The sequence below is a fragment of the Falco biarmicus genome, chromosome 7 (genome assembly GCF_023638135.1).
Source record: "Falco biarmicus isolate bFalBia1 chromosome 7, bFalBia1.pri, whole genome shotgun sequence".
In the NCBI taxonomy this organism is placed as follows: Eukaryota; Metazoa; Chordata; class Aves; order Falconiformes; family Falconidae; genus Falco; species Falco biarmicus.
Genome location: NC_079294.1, coordinates 50,696,326 through 50,716,716, shown reverse-complemented (window position 1 = coordinate 50,716,716; position 20,391 = coordinate 50,696,326). Strand labels below are relative to the sequence as shown.

At 43.7% G+C, this 20,391-nt stretch overlaps 1 protein-coding gene across 2 annotated transcripts in view; it reads right to left on the bottom strand.

Annotated features, from left to right (window-relative positions):
• Positions 1 to 6,349, bottom strand: part of TBC1D2B (TBC1 domain family member 2B) — a 37,073-nt gene extending 30,724 nt beyond the window's left edge. Inside the window, exon 1 of one of the 2 annotated variants that reach the window (XM_056346017.1) lies at positions 5,898 to 6,349. In XM_056346017.1, the coding sequence (XP_056201992.1) occupies positions 5,898 to 6,260 (363 nt within the window). In that variant the 5' untranslated portion in view covers positions 6,261 to 6,349. Of the gene's footprint in view, positions 1 to 88; positions 239 to 5,897 lie in introns of those variants that run through there. The other variant, XM_056346019.1, reaches the window with a different exon arrangement.
• Between the last annotated feature and the right edge of the window lie 14,042 nt (positions 6,350 to 20,391).

The following is a 20,391-nucleotide window of genomic DNA, read 5'->3' as shown; positions in this document are numbered from 1 at the left end:
GTACACCCTACGCTCGGAACAAGATGTTAACACTTGTTAAGAGACACCCACCTAAGTCCTTCAGCTTGTAACCACACAGAGCGCTCACCTTTCAGCCAGTTTTCCTCCTGCCTTCTCCCAAACTGTTTAGTGGCATTATCCATGAAAAACCCTCATTACTTGGGCAAATGACTGTGTTTACCCTTTAAAGACCACTTCAAATAGCTTCCTGTTGCCTTTGTCACCTCGGAAGACGGTACCTGTCCAGGGTATAGCTGCAGAAGAGTGAAGAGCAGCAAACCACACGGATTTCCTTACAAAGGAAGTACAGCAAGTGCTGCGTAAAGCACAAATGGCAAAAATTAGTCTTCAGTTTTGATCTGAGAACACTTCTTGTCTAGTCAAACTAAAGATCCATTTACCACCATATTTTGACCCTGAGAGCAGCTAATTACAAGACAGCACAGGCTATGTGGCAAACAAGAACTGATGCTTCCCTGGGTGGTCCCTCTGGCTCAGCAATCTGCCATCTTAGTGTTCAGCAATCACAGAGATAGATTTTTATTTTACAATTTGGCTTTTTTTATCCATATAAAGTTTAACACCCGCAACACCTGACAGCAAATGGCTCTGAAGTGCTGTGTAAGGAAGTTAATCATAAAACAGACACAGTTACTCCTGTAGCTGCTGCTCCAGTTCGTCTCAGTACATCATACATGGGAAGACTTAAGACACATAAATAAACATTCGTAAGTCAAATCAAGTACTGAAATAAACCAAATAGTGATGCAAGAGGACACTGTAGGCTCACTTTTCTCAGTCGGTAAGAAATGCATGTAAGCAAGATATTTCTTATCTGAAATAGGAATTAGTTTCCTTTAATCTTGATTGCTCACAGGATACTGGAGGAAAACATTTCCTTCATTAAAACAAAAGAAAAAAAAAGACATGGGACAAGAATAATTTAGAAGTGTCTAAGATGTTTCTCACGAAGCGTCAAAGAACTGGACGCTGGGGAACATCAATCCACACAGCCATCACTGTTAGTTTAGGGCCACAGCAGCAAGCTGAAATCTACAGCCTCCGGTCACTTGCTGCAAAGAGTAAACATCTCCCCTTTTATTTCTAGCACAAACGTATTTCCTTTGGAGTTTTATCCAGTGCCAAGCCTTCATTTCTGGTAAATCTGAGGGCCTATATTCCCTTCACCTAGACTTGCACACAGGCCTTGTAAAGCTATGTTTTAGTGTGCTCCAGCAAAAAAACACGAAGAATTCAAAGTTTCCACTAACACAGAATGTGACACTTCAGTGGTTGGCTTCACTACCACAACCCAACTAATGAGGCAATTCACCTGGGGTCAATCTAGGTCATACCTGCAATGAACTTCTGCTCATCACTAGTTCAACATCATAAGCCTTTTTCACAATTTGTCCCATTATCCTCTCCCCAATAGTCTTCAGAAAACCATTAAATTTTTTTTATTGGAGTTGCTCCTTGTTGTTTTTAAATTCCCAGTTGCCCTAGTTCTCTGCTGAGCAGCACATATGCATCCTCAGTTTACAACTGATGTCATTGTTACACGTTGATTGGGTCATTAGCAGCTATGGTCCTTCAACTAAAACAGGAAAGCAGAGCAGAAGTTTCTCCCTCCCCTATTTTAAGTAGTTTTCCCAAGAATTATTTGGTACCCTGCTGTTCCACCCTGCCTGTTACTTTGCCTTCCTTCTTTCACATACACAGTCTTCCTTCTCGTATGGAGTTTTCCACTCCCTCTGAACAGTTTTTGCTGAATGTATATAGCCATCTTCCTTATTTCACAAGTACAAGAGTGTCCTGAGAATCTCTGTTAAGATACTTCTTGATTAAACAAAATTAGTCTTTGAAGCTTGTTGTTTAAAATGGACCTTTTTTTAAACCACACACAGAATTATTTTAGGTCTCCCTTTCCCCCTACTCCTAAACAAAAGGCAAATTTGCAAACATTTTTTAAATTCACTTTACCCATCAAAGGAAGGAACACTTCCCTGCTTGCCCTATTTCTCATGGCTTCTGCCCACCACGAGAGACAGAACATTTAACTAGGTGCAACATTGCAATCTCGCAAAAAAAAAAATCCTTATTTGTACTAAACTATTGTGTGGCTCTGCAGTAAGAAAGAACATTAGCTAGTCATGTTTTAATGGAGGCATTTCTGCAAGAAGAAAAACGACCATGTTATCTGAACTGGTGAGAGATAAGGAATTATTATTGTAAACTTACAGACAACAGCAGCAACACTATAAGTGAAAAGCCAGAGTCCCATGTATTTTTTAACATAAGTGATGGAAAATCATTTTAATTTACTTAAAACCATTCCCCTATATTCTCCCACTAAGGATCCTGCAGGAACTGATGCACACATGGCAAACAGAAGAATTACTTGGGAGAAAACAACTACCCACTGTCATCCTCTACCGGAACACAGATGCCAATATTAAACAATTTCAGGAAGAGTCCAAACAAATGCAACAAGCAGACCCACCATTCTGAGCTAACTTGTGAACATTCTTATCTCAATCCTCTTCTGAACACGAACAAACTCTCCCTCAAGCTTTTTTGTGAAAAGGAACATCACCAAAAAGTTTGCATTTCTCAAGATTTACTAATCCTGCTACACTCAAACAGCAAATTTGGAGCCAGATGGCTTTTTTTTTTTTTTTGGAGGGCAGCCCAATTTAATTAAAGCATTGCAACCACTAACCAGCAAAGTAAAAAAAAAAAAAAAAAAAAAAAATCAGCTCCAAAACACCTTTGCTGCTGAGCTACCTTCTAAGCTGAGTCAGGCCCTAATGGTGTTTGGTTCTAAGGCAATACTGCTTGAGCTCGAGCACCCCGTTATTAATCACTGCCACATCCTTAAAGATTATTGACAAATTAGAGTAAAAGCTCCTAAATAATTCTGATTTCAGCAAGTTTGGTGCCCAATACTTTCAAGGATTTGGGCTCCAAAATCCGCAGTGTCTGGAATGCTTACCGCTTGGCAATAACCCAGCAAAGTTTTTTTTCTTTAAGAACTCTGTGCAATTTCTACTCCCCTCCCCTCCCAACTCACCACTGTTCACAAAGAAGTTATCCACACAAGTGGCTAGACACACAGTCTACCATCAGTGGCCAGCATTTCTTTGTTTCAAAAGAAAGTGAGCTGTGTCAGCACAAGATGCTGCTTTAAAAATAAATGAGAGATGGGCCCCTGTGTTCATTTACATGTATTCATAATGCTAATGCTTTTCTCCCTTAATGACAGACCTCACTGTGCAAACATTCACTTGTCTGTATTACCAGCATTCCACGTTACAGCAAGTATTTGCAGGATCGGGCCCTTTCCATGAAAATATTCTCAAACATATTCTATCTGTAATTTTCTCTGCTCCTTTACCTAAAGTGACGGCACCAGTTACATATTTTAGATGGAAAAGCTTTTTACCCACAATTAGCTTCTTCTAATGTACTTAACTGTTGAAAATACATAGAAAAGCTATAATCATGCAAGTGTCAGGTTGGTTATCTACGTTTCTAAATTATAAACGATTTGCCTTATTTGCTGTAAAGGCTACCGTACATTTTCCCTGAAATCATCATCACACTGAGAAAAAAACCTAAGTATATTGTACAGTCCTCAGCTCCCATTAAATGGCAAAGACTGAGCAATTCAGATGATGGAATCATTACATTAGCAAAAAACTGAGGCATTATGAAGAAATAATGCATTCCTCAACAGCACCATCATTTCAATCCAGAATTCCAGTTGCTTATTTCTTGTTGCTCCTCTCAGCTTATAATACTGAATGGGAAAGACCAGATCACAAGATCTGGAAATTCTGAACAAGCGGCAAATTGAGGAAAAGAAGGCATGTGAGTTTCAGGGCAAAGACTACATTTGACTTGACTCCTTATGCTCAGTGTGTAATGTTTTCTTGATAGATGAAATCACATTTCAACAGGAGCTAGATCAGTCAGGGGGGTGGGTTGTTTTTTGGTTTTTGTTGGGGTTTTTTTTAATCTAACATCTGGAATTCATTCTGAATTCTGAGTCTACCTAATTTAGCTGGAAGATGTTTTTAAAGGCCTTAAAGAACTATTGTGTGTTGGGTAGAAGAAAATTAATTCCAGCTGCGAAAGCCTTATCCCTTGTTAAATCACACAGCCACAAAAGGCCAGTTGGTCCTCCAATATCCCTCAAAATTTTCATTAATTCCTTATTTATTATATAAACACCTATAACATAATAGCATTGTTATGGGCAATCACTTGACCCCTTTAGGGCAAGCATCATAACAACATGAGAGGTAGAAGATTTTTTTTTTTTTCCCCTGCTAATTACAGAAATTACTTTGACTGCCTTAACTGGCACCTTTTCTCAATATCCTTAAGGGAAACATGAAGAGAGCTCCAATCCATTCAAGTTCTTTCCTAGAGAATATGGGGGGGGGGGGGGGGGATTAATACAAAAAGCATGGGCCGAACAGTAACATCAGACTAAAAAGATATCAGGAAAAACCTGCAAAAGGAAATTCCCTGTTCCTTATGCTTGTGCGTCAGCGTTGAGTAGAAGAATTTTATCCTCATGACTGCAGAAGACACCCATGGCTGCTGCCAGAGTACCGTCTGACAGACCAGTTACTTATTACACAGGTGGCATATACTATTTCCTACTATAGTTCTCATCACGAGGTGCATGTTTCTCAAGAAAGACCCTCCTATTCAAAAAGAATCCTCAAAACAGAAAGTGCATTATGTATTTTCTTGCAGGTTTCCCCACAAAAATCACTAGATACCAACCAAAACCGAACAAAAACCCTCTAGCTATTAAAAAAATATCAAAGCTTACACTGAGTCTGCAGTTTTAAACTTCTGTAACATAAACACTTGGGCTATAAAGGCAGATTCACAGAGAGCAATAAAATCTTTCGTTACAGCAATACGAAGAAAAAGGTAGGGTTTACACATGAAGGCATGCAGAACTGCCAATCACGTTGCTTTTCCTTAACCAAATATAGTTAAAACTATTATCATATTAGTTTTCCAGTTAATGTGCTTATTCTTATATACATATATAAGAATATATACTTATAAGGTATGTTAATGATTCCCTATTTTGCCAACCATTCATTTTTATCAAAACAGAATACCAAAGAGCTTTATAAAGCCGTCCTCTACCATCGTGTATTGCCGGTGCTCAGACCGTCACCGTCGGCCAGGTGTGCAGAAGACCCTTCCCAACAGCAGGGACCCGGCAGTGTCGCTCGGGTGACTTCACGGATCGCACCCTGACGCCAGGGCCGCCCTAGCAAGGTCCATCGCCCGCGGCCGGTGCACAGGCACGGTGCCTGCGGGGAAGCAGCAACGGGTGCTCGGCACGGTATGGCCCCTCTCCACCGAGCGCAGGCGGCTTCCCGGGGTCCCACTCCCAGGCGCCCCGCTCCCGGGGGTCCCGCTGCGGGAAGGGCGCGGCAGGACCCGAGCGCCCGGGCCGGGTCGGGAGGCGGCGGGCGGGGAGCGGCCGCCACACGGCACCTTTCGGGGTGAGCACCCCAAAACCGACAGCCACCCGCTCCCTCGCCCCCACCCGCCCCATTTACTCGGAAAGGCGTTTTCCACGTGTGGCTCCCGCACAGCCGCCCCGCCACTGGGCCGCCCGCCGGCGCCCGCGGCCCCTCCGGAGGCGCTTTAACGGCGCAATCACCAGGAGGGGAAGCAGCCCTGAAATTAACGCCCGGCTCCGCTGCCCTGCCCGGGCGCCGGCGGAAACGGCGCTTTTCTTCGCTGGCAAAGCCGGGCTGGCGGCAGCGACGGGGCCCGGGGGGAGCGGCCCGCCCGGCCCGAGGGGAGGCTGAGGGGACGCGGCGGCGGCAGGTCCCGCCCGGCCCCGGGCCTACCTTGAGCACGGCGACGGCGCCGTTGGGGCCATGAACCTCGAAGGCGGCGGCCTCGTCCCCCGGGGCGGCGGCAGCGGCGGCGGCCTCGGGCTGGTGGTAGCTGAAGCAGGCGGAGGCGATGTCGAGGTGCCCGAGGGGCAGCGCCTCCTGCGGCCCCTTGAAGTAGTAGAGGTAGCAGCGGCGGGGGTCAAAGACGAACCAGCGGCTGCGGAAGCCGCGCAGGGGGCCCTTGCCCGACAGCTTCTGCAGGTACCCGCACAGCTTGGGGGCGCCGGGGCCGGCCTGCTCCCCCGCCGAGCCGCCGCCGGACCCCGCGCCCTCCCCGCCGGCCGCCGCCGGGCCCTCCTCTCCCTCTGCCGGCATCGCCCGCGCCTGGCCTCGCCGCGACGCAGCCTCGCCCGCCACGCAGGGAGCCGGGCCGGCCCCACGCCGCGCCGCCTCACGGGACTTGTAGTGCGGCCGCGCCCCGCCGCCCCCCGCCCGGGCCCAGCCGGAGGGACGCCCCGCCCCGCCCCGGCCCCTGGCGGGAGCACGGGGCGGCCGGGCCCGCTGCCGACGTGGAGCGGCGCCTTCCGCCGCCCGCCCGCTCACGGAGCAGGCCCGGCCGCGCCGCTGCCGGGTGCCGCCGCCGCGCCGGACAGCGCTTCCCGGGCCGGGCGCCCCCGCGCTCCAGCCCTCCGGCTCCCGGCAGCGGGACAGAGGGGCCCCGCGGGCCGCCCGCAGCGCCCCCCGCCCTGCCCGGCCCCCCCGGTCCGGCCCGGCGGCTGCGGGAAGCCCCCTCCGAGCCGCGGCGCTCCCGGGGCGGGCAGGCGGCCCCGGGGGAACGCTCTGGCGCCGGGGGGCTCGGCCTTGCGAGCGGCTGCAGGCCACAGGCCACACGGGTGATGTGTTCCTGCTTCGCTGCTACGTCCAGGCACGTTTCGGACCCCAGGGCACTTCCAGCGTTAATGATAGAGAACTCCTGTAACAGAAAACCCCTCTGTGGAGAGACCACGCTGCTCCGGGGGGCACGCGGCCTTCCACGGGGCTCTGTTGGCGCCCGGCCCCCAGCACATGCCCATACCCGTGCCCAGTGCTCTGGGTACCAACGCAGAAAGCAGGCTGATGTGGCATCATCGCCCGAGAGCAGGAGGCAACCACTCCACTCAGCTTTTCATTCCCAACCTCAGTTCCAGCACAAAGGGCTTGCTGGGAAAACGGTCATTGCAATGGTCGGAGCTGGTGGTTGCAACGGTGTTTTTGTTAGGATTATACTATTTATGAACTGGGTTCATCGGACTGAATCGTGACAGTTTGGAAGTCCAAGTTATCCAGAAAGCCTCAATGCCCCGGAGCTTCTTACTCTGTCCTCATTTTTAAATGCCTTGATTTCAAGTTCTCAGTAAAAAGTAACCACTTCACCCCCCAGACAGTATTTTCATTCTGTGCTAAAGGAGTTAAAGGATAGAAAGCACCTGGACATTCAGCGTTGTCTGTGGGTCCCACTTTGACCTTGACATAAGGGATTGCAGAATTCTTTGAGTCCTCCCCTCCGGATGTCACCTACTGATAAGAAATGTGTCGAGTGAGGAAATAGCCCATGTTCTGTCAGAGAAACTTGAGTAATGTGTTATAGAAACTGAGGTGTGGAAGTTATCTCCCCAGTCAACTCACATGACATGAAGTGTGCTATGCTGAAAGATTAAGTGTTGCAAACTAAGGCTAGACTTTTTTTCTTTTTTTTTTTTCCCCCTCCAGACCAGAAGAATGATTCTGCTCTGTCAAAAGTTGAGGCTTTCTTAGTAAACGTGGAAAGTAAGAAGTGTTGATGGTGCTTAGACAACAGATCAGTAACGTTTCTTCCATATATACTGCTCAGTATCTTCTTTCCCAGATATAAAGTATTCTCTGTCTTCTGGTAGCATCATGCTCTTCCTTGGCAAGTGTCATTTGCCAGAACATGAATTACACAGGGAAAACACTGACTCTCTTTAGAAGCTGCCAGTTCCTTATCTCAGTCATTTAGACAAGTTGAAGTGCCCCAGCACTTATCCCTGATCCGTTACATTATCTCATCAACTTAATGAAGAGTGGCCTTGTTCTTTGTGTGCTGAGCACCCATGGCTCCTACTGCTGTCAATACTTACATCTTGCAATAAACCACAGAATCGATTCCTAAATCCTCAAAAGTTTTGCCGTCAGTACTTCTCTTTTTTGATTTTCTCTTCAGCTTCCTCACAACACTAAAAGCAGGAGAATCCCCTGATTTCACAGTTGATTTATGTAAACAGAAGTTCCCCTTCTTGGGAAGTAAGTTCCTTATTTCATGTATGCCCTCCCCCTCCCACCCCCCCCACCCCCCTTTGTTTTCAGCAACAGATCCAGATGTGGACTGGTAAATAACAGCAATTGTTGTGAATATAACCGCTCTTCCCTTTACCTGCTTCTTTCTTTCATGTTTTCATGTCCAGAATGCACAGATGATATAGGTGATATTCTGTTGCTAACCAATGTCTAGAAAACAAATATAAATAGCATCTCACAAGGTATTTCCCTCCTGTTCAGAGGCGAGGGCCAATTTTGTGAGTGTAACTCCTAACCATAGTGCAACTGTCAAGTAAATTTTCTATATAGCAAAACAGCAGTTACACTTCCAAAATGATCACAAAGCTCATTAAACATGAAAATATTTGAAATTCCCTTTTTTTTGGTGTGTTTTTCTCTCCTGAAAATGAACAAATATTTTAGTAATGGCACTTTCAGCTGAACAAGGCCATCTACAACACATAAGAAATAAAACTGAATTTACTCTCAAAAATGAGAGACTGGTCTAACTCATTACAACTGTAATGGTTTTATCTTATCATGAATATAAGCATTCACAGTTCTTGAATACATTCACATTTTATCCAAAAAAAGAAAATATGCAAGAAAAAGAGACTATCATTAGATATGGAGGCAGAGAGAGTACAGCTGGTGTGTGCGCCAGGCTCATGCTGTCATGTTTACAGAAGTGCAGGAAACACCAGTCAATAACAAGCAGCACATCTGTACCATGCTCTTGGTTAAAATGAGATCACAGCTCCAAAATTAGAATGGCTGAGAGTGTACACTGCTTCCTTTCACAAAACAGAAAGCAAAAATTACTTTGTCTCTTGTCTGGTATCTTCTGAGATACAGGGATTTAATTAGAGATGAAACCCAGAATTTTTCAGAGCTCACACTAAACATCTACTGGTTTTTGCTTTCCAGAACAATGGAACTACAGACAGTTGTCCCCCTCAAACCCTCTCCCACATCGTGTCAGTCCAAACCTGCACGCTTAGATATAGGCTAAACGGTTACTTCCATTTTAACAAATATTTTGCAGAACGTTAATTGTGACCGTCACTGCCAAGATAAATAGTGTCACTCTCCTACAGCCTGGTTATGTATAGTACTTGCATACAGTATTGCTCTACATTATTTTGAAGAGTGAATGTTTTTGGCCTAATATTATTTCCATTCTTTGGAGGTCAGGAACCAAAAATTTTCCTAAGCTTTCTTTTCCCAGCGGAGACAAATAGGCAAAAAAAAAAAGCTCCAAATTACTGTTCCTGGTGCAGACTGACATACCATTCTGCATTCCCCTGCCTCCCAGTCACCACAACGTCCATGAAGAACATCATATTATTACATTTCCAACATAAATTCTTTCCGTATATGCAAACAAGTCAGCCAAAGAATTACACGGTCTATATGTGTTAACCGATGGGCGACGTTTCACATACTTTTCATTCTCCGGTATTATTCTTTAAACACTAGATGGTGCTCCTTTCCTGCGTCACATTCGCCATTTGCGTTCCCCTCGGAAAATGGAAAAAAGATGCACCGTGAGTAAGCAGGGATGCTTATTTGTAGTTTCTGATTCAGTAGGAAAGACTCAGTTCAGTTAATCGTCTCATGCAAAACCAGCTGAATATACAACAACATTAAATCCATTCTTTGTTCTTTTTGTTGCACTGCATCTTATCAAGAACTCTTCACTGCAAAAAAGCAACAATTACACAGTCCACTGAATGGCAGCATTGTTTTCTAGTTACACATCTGTGATCAGACTTGTAGAGATATCCAGGCAAGTTGGTAGCCATGTAGAGGAAAGAGTCAAATTAGACCCTTTATGAATAGAAAAGCAGGAACTACTCAACTGTAGCAACGACCTGGGCAATCTGCACGCACATAGTTATCGGCTTGTCAGCATCGGTGCAGATCCAGGCTGCCTAGAGACCTGCTGTACAGCTTGACGGGAATGCTGAAGGGTGTAAGCAGAAGAATTGAGAGTACTGTTGTAGAGACAAAGAGATCAATGGGCAAGGGATATAAAGACACAATTAATAAAACACAATTATTTCAGCTGCTTACAGGGGAACTTATTTCCATGTGTATACTTGATTCCCAGCCGGGAACCTAAGAATAGGTACATATAATGGGGACTTACAGAAGTGTCCAGTAAAAAGAAAGATCAGAAGAGATCACAGAGTAGACTTTAATAAAAATCTTCACATAATCCTTTTTTTGTGTGTGTGTGTAATTGTTTTATATTACATGGAAGCATTATGTATATGAAGAATCTGAAAAGATCAAGTGGGACAGAATGGAATACAAAAGATTTATATCCACTGTCTCACAGAGAGAGAAATAACTTAGTGAAGGGCTGCTGAAGATTATCTTTATTCCCTGTATAGCAGCTTAAGTGATGTTGGGCTAAAGAGTTTAAAAGTGATCCCGGAACATTGACTGGAGGGATGATTAAACTCACTTCTGATCATCAGTCAGATTTTCTTAGAACAAAAGGAAGGAGATGCTGAAGAGTTATCCTGAAAAGTAAGAGCCAAGAGAGAAAGCAAAAGAGGTTAGGACAATTAATTTTGGAGTCTATCATTGATAAATGTTCCTGTGGTTAGAAGTCTAGCATTGCACTATCAGAATGGAGGAAAGGGATTTCTTTGGGATTAGATGGCCCGTCAGAGCGCTGGACTAGTGAACAGGAAGACAAGCAACTATCCTTGAGCTGCAGGGATTCCTTGCCTTGCTCTGTGTAAACTGTAATATCCTGCCCAGTATACTACTTCGTAACAGAGCTGCAAAATGCGTAAGGGAAGTTCTGCCACTACATACGTGGATCATCAGACCAGCAGAGTTTGTAGTACACAAAACAAGCTACCTCACATAAAACTGAAAAGATGAAAAGAGGTGACAGGAAAAAGTGTATCACTGCTGTACAAATACATGGATGTTTGCGCTGGCATTTATCTACAGCATTTAGTGAAAACAGGTGTCATATAGTGTTTTCACCTTTACTTGCTCTTACGTAGTTCAGAAGGCCAGTGTTAAGGTGTGGAAACATACTACAGGTCTACTGGGTTATATATTTGTCTGTCAACCTCACCTTGCTGCGTAAGGCTCTTCTGAAAAATCTAAAAATACATGGTATTATTTACATAACAGTTCTACAGTCCATCAGTGGTTTATGCCATCACATCTCGTTAGCATTAGAGATTTTCATTTTTTCCTGTGAGGCATTTACAAGCCCATTCTCCCAAGTGCAGTGGCTGGTACAGCTCTGCGCTAGCAGAGACAGCGCAGCATTTTTCTAACTCACAGCAACAACTGTCAGGATCTGTGATCTCAAAGCTTTTAACTATTCTCTACTCCAAGGTGTGCCCAAGAGTTGTTCTTCTTTTCTGCACAACATTTCAGAGGCCCAGGCAGTTTTCTCACCTTCAATCACGGTGTGCCCATTTTCCTGACTTTCTAACTCATTTCTTGGTACACCGTGTCCTGGCTGACATATTTGCATTGTATTAACTGCAACCACAAAACTGTGCTTCTGCAGCAGCTCCTGAACTTCCTTCACCCCAGGTGTAGCAGTGGAGCACTTCCCTCCCTCCATTTAAATCCGAACAGGGACCCCTCCAAAGACCTCCGAAAGGTGCACAGCCAAGCCTTTATGCTGGTAACGGCAGTCACGCCTGTATCGAGAGACCTTCGCTGCCTTGTCGCAGTGGACTGCCCCAGGAGCTGCAGCTAGTCACAGCCCTGGCCAGCCCTTCCTCTGCGTGCCTCGGGGGTGATTCAGGGTTAGACTTACACACAGACCCACGGCTGGAATTCTGCCCCGGGCCTGCGTTTCTTAAGATTTTATCTTCACTTTGAATGTCCATCTCGCAGAAAGCTGAGATTCGTCTCCCCAGTCTTTAGATTTTTAGCCGAGGCTTAAAATCCGCACATGGAACGTATGTACGTTGTGAGTGGAAAGTCTGTTCGCTCCAGCTTCCATCCAGCATCAATGGCCAAACAGCAGAAACTGATGGAGAGCAAATCATTTCAGTGTTTAAACTTCAGTGGGATGAATTCCAGCCTAAATGCTTTGGGCAGGAGCTTTTCTTCCGATGTGGACTATGAAGTGCTTAACACACTCATTAGTGGGAAGTTACAACAGTGACACCGGTTCCTTGCAAATGAGCTTTCTTCAGATTCTTATAATTCATAATTTTATCACAGGTCCATTCACCCTTTTTCAAGAAATAAATACAATATTCTAGTAAAGTGTAAATGTATTTGTCAAAGCTGAATGGGATTGAAAAAAGAACTAAAGATGGTGAACTGAAAGACATGTGTTTTAAATAAGAATCTGTAACTGATACACAAATAGGCAGATTTAGCCAGTCTAAATCTAGTCTAAATCTGGTCTAGAATCCAGGCTACATTCCTCACAAGAAAATGACTTTGCAGGAAATCTCTCTTGCTGTTTATTTCTGCTCAAGACAAATATTACCAGAGCAGCTTTTCCTGTGGTTTTCTGTTTTGGAACTTCTGGCTTTGGCTTTGGATAAAGACAGGAAGCAAAGGAAAACTGAGGAAACACAGATTCAAGAGTAAGTCACAACATCCAAATCTGGAGCCAAACTAACCCCAAGTCCTTTCTAAGACAGATATCAAAGAATAGTATTATCTAAGAAAATGTGAGGGGAAAATGACCCCATCATCTCCAGACAGCTGCCCTCCTGTACCCAGCTTTGCTAGCACTATATGCTAAATATGCCATTACGTTATACCACTGGCTTACCTGGCCGTAATAAACGCTTGTACGTACCCTGTTAATATTAGTATCAAAGGAAATTTTGTGCAAGTCTAGAAAACGAGATCTGCATCCTAGAAAAAGATACAAAGTATGGATGGTTGAGAAGGGGGAAATGTTACTCCTTAAAGACTAAGCTGTGTTTCCATGGCATGTGTTCAAGACTGCCCCAAAACCACTTCAGTTTATTGAAGACAAATGTTTTCCATTCTCTCCACCTCAAACCCTAACTGCCTCTTGCAGCAGCGTCATTTATTAACACCAACGCTAGCAGATGTAAAACTGTAAGCGCTTGTACTTCAGGGAAAATCCAGTAAATAGCATATGTGGTCAGTGTGAGGACTGCTAGCCCATGCCAACAATAACGCATCCTTAGTGCCCTTTGAGGGACCTGCAAACTCTTCGCAAAAGCTATGGAATATATATACCTTACTCAAAGCAAGTAATGGCTACAGCAAACATTTTTATTTGGAATCTTCTGAAGGCCTCACTGGGTTAATCTTAAGCATTTACCACATAGCTACCCAGCCACAACTGTTGTGTCCTGACATAACTCAGTTATTTCCTGAATGTGAGCTCTACGCACAGAAGCAGCTCCCCCAGAAGTTCTTTCACGAGTTTTCATTTGAAATTAATTTCTCCTGAATTTGGGGAAGTATATGACAACATCAGATTTATTAAAACAAAGAACTTTCTGTTTCTTGAAATTTCTGTCTTCAGAACCTCCAACTGAAATGGAGTATCTTATGTTACGTATTCTGCAAACATAGCAGGATGAAAGGGTGGTGGGAGAAGGCTGGTGAAAGAACTGAAAATAAGGAGTAATGAGAACAACTTAAGATGGCTTATTTACTACCAGTGCACCAAGTGTTGATTTAGACTCTTCAGTCCCTAATGAGACACAGTTCCTGAAGAATTAAGTGATAAATTTACCTGAGGAAAGCGTAAAGGGGCAGGGTACGGAGCAATAACTGTGGTGAGCTCTAGCACCAAGCATATTCAGATCATGAGACAAGAAACATCAATTAAGAATAAAATTAAGGGATACACTGAATAACACAACGTGACGCAGAACCACAGCCAGCACTGGGCAGTGTTTTGGCAGGGTCACTGTGCACCTACAGCCAGCCTTGTGCCGAAAGGATACACTGCTGGGACTGAAGCCACCCTTGGCACACAAAACTGCACTCCGTGCATGAGTGTTCAAGCTCACCTCAGGTCGCATCACCCCATGCAAACAATGCTGTGACAATGGGAATGGGATCCAGCTCACGCTAACATGGATCTCAAGTTCCCACACTTACAAGAAACTCACGTCTTGTTTGCCAACCATATAGGTGTCTCTGCAGGGAGAGTGTTTAAGTTACATGGGTGAAATTAGCAGAAGAAAAAGCACTTGCTGAAAAAGGAAAGCGTAGTCGGACAGACATTCATTCATGTCATAGATAGCGATGTACCACGATAAGCTGGCAGTCACACAACTAGCGTACACCTTGCTCTGTTTCTCTTGGCCTATACTGTAATGCAGTTGGTTCGGTTCCATCACATCACCAGCACCTTGAATGCTTCAGCTGAATTTGACCTCATGAGCCTGAGCAAAAATGCACCATGTGTGCACCACCCCCAAAACCTGTCTCTACAGCCAGCTGTTATCAGGGTATTTGGGTAGGCAAGTGACAGTCACAAACACGTTTCATTTCAGGATCTCTTTTTCTATAAGAGGATTTAAACACATATGGTTTTTTTAAATGCAAATATGGAAGAGTGAAAAAGTCCAGACAGACATGGTTGCCTTTAAGCCCTTCAGATGCATGGATTCATTAAGGCAGCGTTCCTGAGCCACAATCAGCTCCTGCAATGGTTGAAACACAGGCTGGTTGCAGGCCTGTAAAAATACTATCGATGTGTAACTTTCCTACAGGGAGAATGAGAAAGGCTCGTGGGGGCAGCTGGCGGTGCTGCCTGCGGGCTGCAGCAAGGGGCAGGGGCGGGCAGGGCACCGGGAACCAAAATGTGAAATGCAGGCGCTGAGTCACAGAAAATCACTCGGGGATTAAATTATGCAGTTGCTGAAGCGCCTGTCAGAGTCCTGGGCAAGAGAGGGCAGTGCTAGGTCAGCAGCTGGATGGATGATCTTAAAGGTCTTTTCCAACCTAAACCATTCCGTGATTCTCTGAAACAGACAGAAAGAAGACACTGTTGTCTCTTTACGTAACAGTTGTATCAAAAATGGCATGGCTTGTCATCTCAGCATAGAGAAGAAGATGCCGAGTTTCGGTTTTCATGCCTGGCAATATGCAGAAGTGGTGAAAAGTCTGTGCAGACAGTCGTGCACAGCGGCTGCAGAACAGAAAACAGTGGTGTAGTGCCCCATAATGGAAAGTGAAAGAAGGCAGAATTAGAAGGCATAATACTATTTCTTGTAAGTGAGGCTTGTAAGATAGCAAGGGCTCTCTCTTGTGGTACAGGCAGATTGCCTGTAGAATCGTGCTGAAGCTATTAGCTTGGAGCTTTCACCACATGAGGTTGGCTGAATTTGTTCAGCTAATATTAAATGTTACCTAAAATTCATTCGACGTGTTCTGAATCATATCGGAAACAGTGCACTTCAGGGTTTCCAGCTTCCTAAGACTAAAAGGACTAAGAAAGAGCCCTCCTACAGAAATCACGGGGGAAGCCGCATGGTGCCTGTTTCCAAACCTACTTAGAACACTGCAACACCTACCATCATGACAGTGCTTCTACATTAGTAACTGTGTGAAAATGTAATCACCATAGTTGGTATTTTCTATATCACACTCGCTTCAAGATGGGCCTTCTGGTTTTGTTTGTTGTTTTTTTTTTTTAACATATGTGTGTTTCTGAAAAACAGTCTGGGAAGGTATACAGAAACAGTGGCATTGCTCATGTTAAATAATCTTGCAACTGTTATGTTGTAAAGCTACAACGCACCATCATGCTCTGGAGTGAACAGCTAACACAGTCAAGGCAGGTACTTCTGTGTCAGGTATTTGTCTTGTGTGGACCTGTGAATCTGGGCAGAGCCTGGATCTGGAAGGACAACAGCAACAGAAAGAGAGGAGCCAGGATGGGAAATCAAAAACATGAGAGGGTGAATAAGTCTATAACCATGATATCCTAAAATTAATTTCTGATTTTTCATATATTTCCAGTTAGAGGGAAAATGCTAAATAAATAAATTTTAAAATGTATGTATGTCTCATTCTTCGGTAGCCATTCCAGCCTGAGGCTAACCGCTTACTATTGCTATTTCATCGTTCTTGCTCAAATAACAGAGATCCACATTGTGAGATGTAAAAGTCTAAATCCAGATAATAACAAAAGTTAAACATCATATGGTTTCACATGATGTCAGTCCTATCTCTAAGGATTTTCTAAATGGACAAAAGCAAACGAGAAAGAAAACTCAACATTAGGTTTGTGCGCTGAGCTTTCCAAGGTTTACTTTCAATTTTGATTGTGCAAAGACAAGGAAAAAGTTTCCTATTCAAAAGTTCATCTCTGATTATTCAGATAAAATGCAGTTTGAATCCAAGTTCTCCTAAGTTCTGGGCTGCCAGGTTTGAAGTGAGAATGTCAAGCCACATCAGTGTGCTCCCAGCCCAGCTAAACTATGACTTCTGTGGCAGAGACAAAGACTGACGTTGGCGTTTTGTTATCAACCACCCAACTAATGGTCCCTATGTTATGTCTGGGGACACCTCCACTCATGAATCTTACAGACTGGATAGGCTGTTACCAGGCTTCTAAACAGAGACTTTTGGAGAAAGTCGTAAAGTAAAGCAGTATTTATATGCAGTGTGCAACACTGCTAGTTGATTATCATCAAGATATCAAATACTGTACATTTCACTGTAAGCCAAACATCCAGTTTGATTCTAATCTTTCTTAAAATTTGCACGGATGAACTCAACTAACTGCTTTTAATTCTGAAATAACCTTGTGAGAACTGAAGAAGAATCAAGCTCTTTGAACTTAAGTTACACTTGGATTTATTTCAAATCTTCATTGGAATGTCTGGAGAACAATTGTTCATAGTTTTTATCAGCTTAGTAAATGTATCAATTATATGAGAAATAAATTCTATTTTTAAATTTTTTATATATATTCTCTTTCTTGTATAGTTCCACAGATTGTTTTCTGCAAAGCATACAAATTGTAATAGTCAGGATATGATAGGACTCTTCCTGTGGTATTTGCTCTTAGACATTAAAAGTCATCATGTTCCTTGTCTTTTATTTCACATATACACAAATCATGATGAGTATTTTTTAAAATGTTGGTAAGCTTTTATTATATTGGTTAGAACTCATAACCTCCAAGTAGTCCCAACTGGTATGACTGGGAAAAGGGTAACAAACTGTTTTCTGAGAAGGTGTAATTGGCTGTGAATCAAAGCAGCAGGAATTTTTGCCAGCAGGGGGTTTTGGTTTTAATACTCAGCCTTCCAGAGAGTTTTTACTCTTTGGAAGTTTTAATTGTCATTTCTCTGTTCAGACATCCTCAAGGTATCGTTAAGGACATTTACAGTTACAGGTGAATAAAACACTTTAAGCAAAAGAAGAAAATAAATAAACCCCCCCGGAAGACCCATTTGGGGGACAAACTCAAACCCTCTGGTTCATTTTCCTCTTAACTATACCAATCTTACAGGTGGAATTAGTTTTTTAACCAAGAAAAGACTCTTTCTCATAGTGTCTAGACACTCTCCTGTGCTTTTTTGGAAGAGTCTGGATACAAACTATATGTCTTCTTCCTTGTTCAGTGATGGACAAACAAAACCCTTCATAATAAAGACCTCTGCAGCCTCAGGCACAGTAAAATAAGGTTGGTGACATAGCAGTTTGGGCTCATTTTCCATAAGAATCTACCCAAAATTGTGACCCAGACATCTTACATCATCTTGTGAACTTTGGAAAAGCTCTATTAAAAAATCTAATAGTGCTCTGCATTTCGGCAGTTCAACTGGATTGAAGACAGAAACATAATGAAGAGCCATTTCTGTTCCCCAGCTCCCAAAGTAGGGGAGTATTCCAGAAGCATGTCAGCTATTTCCATTCTGTTCAGTTTGCTTTCACTGACCACACACACTGAAAGAAGCAACAAGACAAAATTCCTTTCTTAGTGGTTATTAACATTTGACTATAACTCTAACTGGTTTCAAACAAATTCTTTTTTGCAGCCCATTATGCTTACAGATGAAAGATGCAGCCAAAATCATGTCAAATTGATGATTATACATCAAAGCTGACAACAACAAAACTCCAAACTTCTATTGTGACCTAACAAAAATCATTAAACTAAAACAAAAAATGGATCTAAATAATTTAAGGAATTCAAGAAGAAAAAGAAGAAAGATGTTGCCAGCAGCACTACCGCAGTGTCAAATTTCGCAGAAATATTAAAAAGAAGGATGATACTAGATGGAAAGCAAATCCCATTCACAAAAAAGAAACCATCTAGGAATCTTGATTAAAAATTATCACAATTGCCTTTTCCGCCTGTCCCTATAATGGATTTCTAAGATAAAACAGAGTTTAGAAATTGGCTGCCTCAGCAGTCATAGCGATGATTGAAGGTCCTACGTGGGGGCAGAATCAATCAGTCAATGACCAGGGAAGTGTCCTTGACTCTCTTTCCCTCTGCACACACTTCTTCATTTTCCCCCTTTTTTAGTGGTACATAAAAAGGAGAGTAATTAGTATCAAAGGCCACAAAGAACCACAATTATTTGTAAACTATCAGATTCAATAGCAGTAGATTAGCTATCAATTACAAAATTCTACCTGCTTTATATCTTCAGGTAAATAGGACAGGGGAAGGTAGGAGGCTTTGTGGGTTTCAAAACCCCATTCGCTGAATCAAGCTTCCTGGGTTTCATCACAGGATTCGTAAGCGCCTCCGCTTCATTCTACCAAGTCAAGATTTTTTTAGGCTCTTCTCATGTCATAGGCTCAATTTTTCCTGCACTGTTATTCTCAAGGTTAACACACAGATTAACTGCAGAAATACTAAGTGTTCCACCAGTTCTCTGCTGAAAATAAACAAAATGAAAAAATAATGAGAATGTACCATAAATGAGTCACAACTGGTATGCTTCTCTAACAAAGCTGTATTTTTCAATACACTGAATGCAGCTGACTTTACTTCTATAGCTGTGTGAGCAGAATAAGCCCCAAACTTCTTGGCAAACCTGCAAGACCTGCAGCCAAACCCACTGGTTAGTCCCCTGGTACATAACACACAGCAGAGATGCCCGAGGGAACCTTCACATGATGCACCAACATTTTCAAAGGGATTTAACAAATCTCAAGTTTCTTCCCAGGAGGAGCTTGGTCAAAAAATGAAGATACTGTTTCAAATATTTACTCTGGCTTTGCCAGATTTTGTTTTATCAAACGCTTACTGATAACGTGGAGTGCAGTGGCACTCGGTGGTAAGCCTGCAGCCTCTGCGTACACCCTGTACTCCTTCCGAGCAAGCTAACGAGGAGGAACGTTAGCTGAGTTCACTCTACGGTCTTACAGCAAACCAACACACTGTGAACTCAGATGCCAGTGTTCTCTGTGAGGCCTCAAATACTCTTTGTTTAGACCAGTAAAGCAAGAACATTCAAACTAAACATGGAAGGCACAGATGAAGCGGCTGAAGAAGATTTTTTGCGTTTTTCAGTAGTCTCACTTTATTCAAGTTTTAATTAACTCATTAAAATCAAATGGACATCCTAGAGATGCTGGTGCTGTTTAGCACAAGTAGCATGGTACTGGACCCTCCAAAGAACGAGGTGGTTTGGTGCCTGCCTCCCAACAGCAATTACACATGGCATGATTTAGCCAGCTGCACACTTACAGAGGAAGGTGAGTGTATATAAAAACCTATACCCCTATAGAGCAATGGATCCACTTCATTTCTGATGCAGGGCACAGGCGAAGGCTGCTCACCCAAGGTGCACAAACACCCCCAACTCCCCATATCCCAATGGGCCCCTCGCGCCTGCTGCCCACCTGCCTCGGATGGCGCTGCCGGCGGCTGCGCTCTGGGTGCCGGAGAAGGTCCTTCCCCCTCGGTTCTGCTGGGTTCTTGGCCGAGTATATGAATGGAGGTTGGAAGGAAGACCTGTTGCCTGCAGTCCGGAGGGTTTGAGAAAAACAATGATTCAAAAATTCACTGTTCACCTGTTCAAATAATACTTGACTTCATAGTTACACAAAGAATTACAGGAGAATTTAATAACAAAGGAGAGTTTCTTCTCCAGAACAGAACACGACTGAGGCTGAACTGGTCATAAATAAAGAGACTTGCATTCAATTTCAAATACCTCTTAACAGTGCTCCTGCAGGATGCGGCAGGAGTGAAGCTTGGTTTCACAAGCTG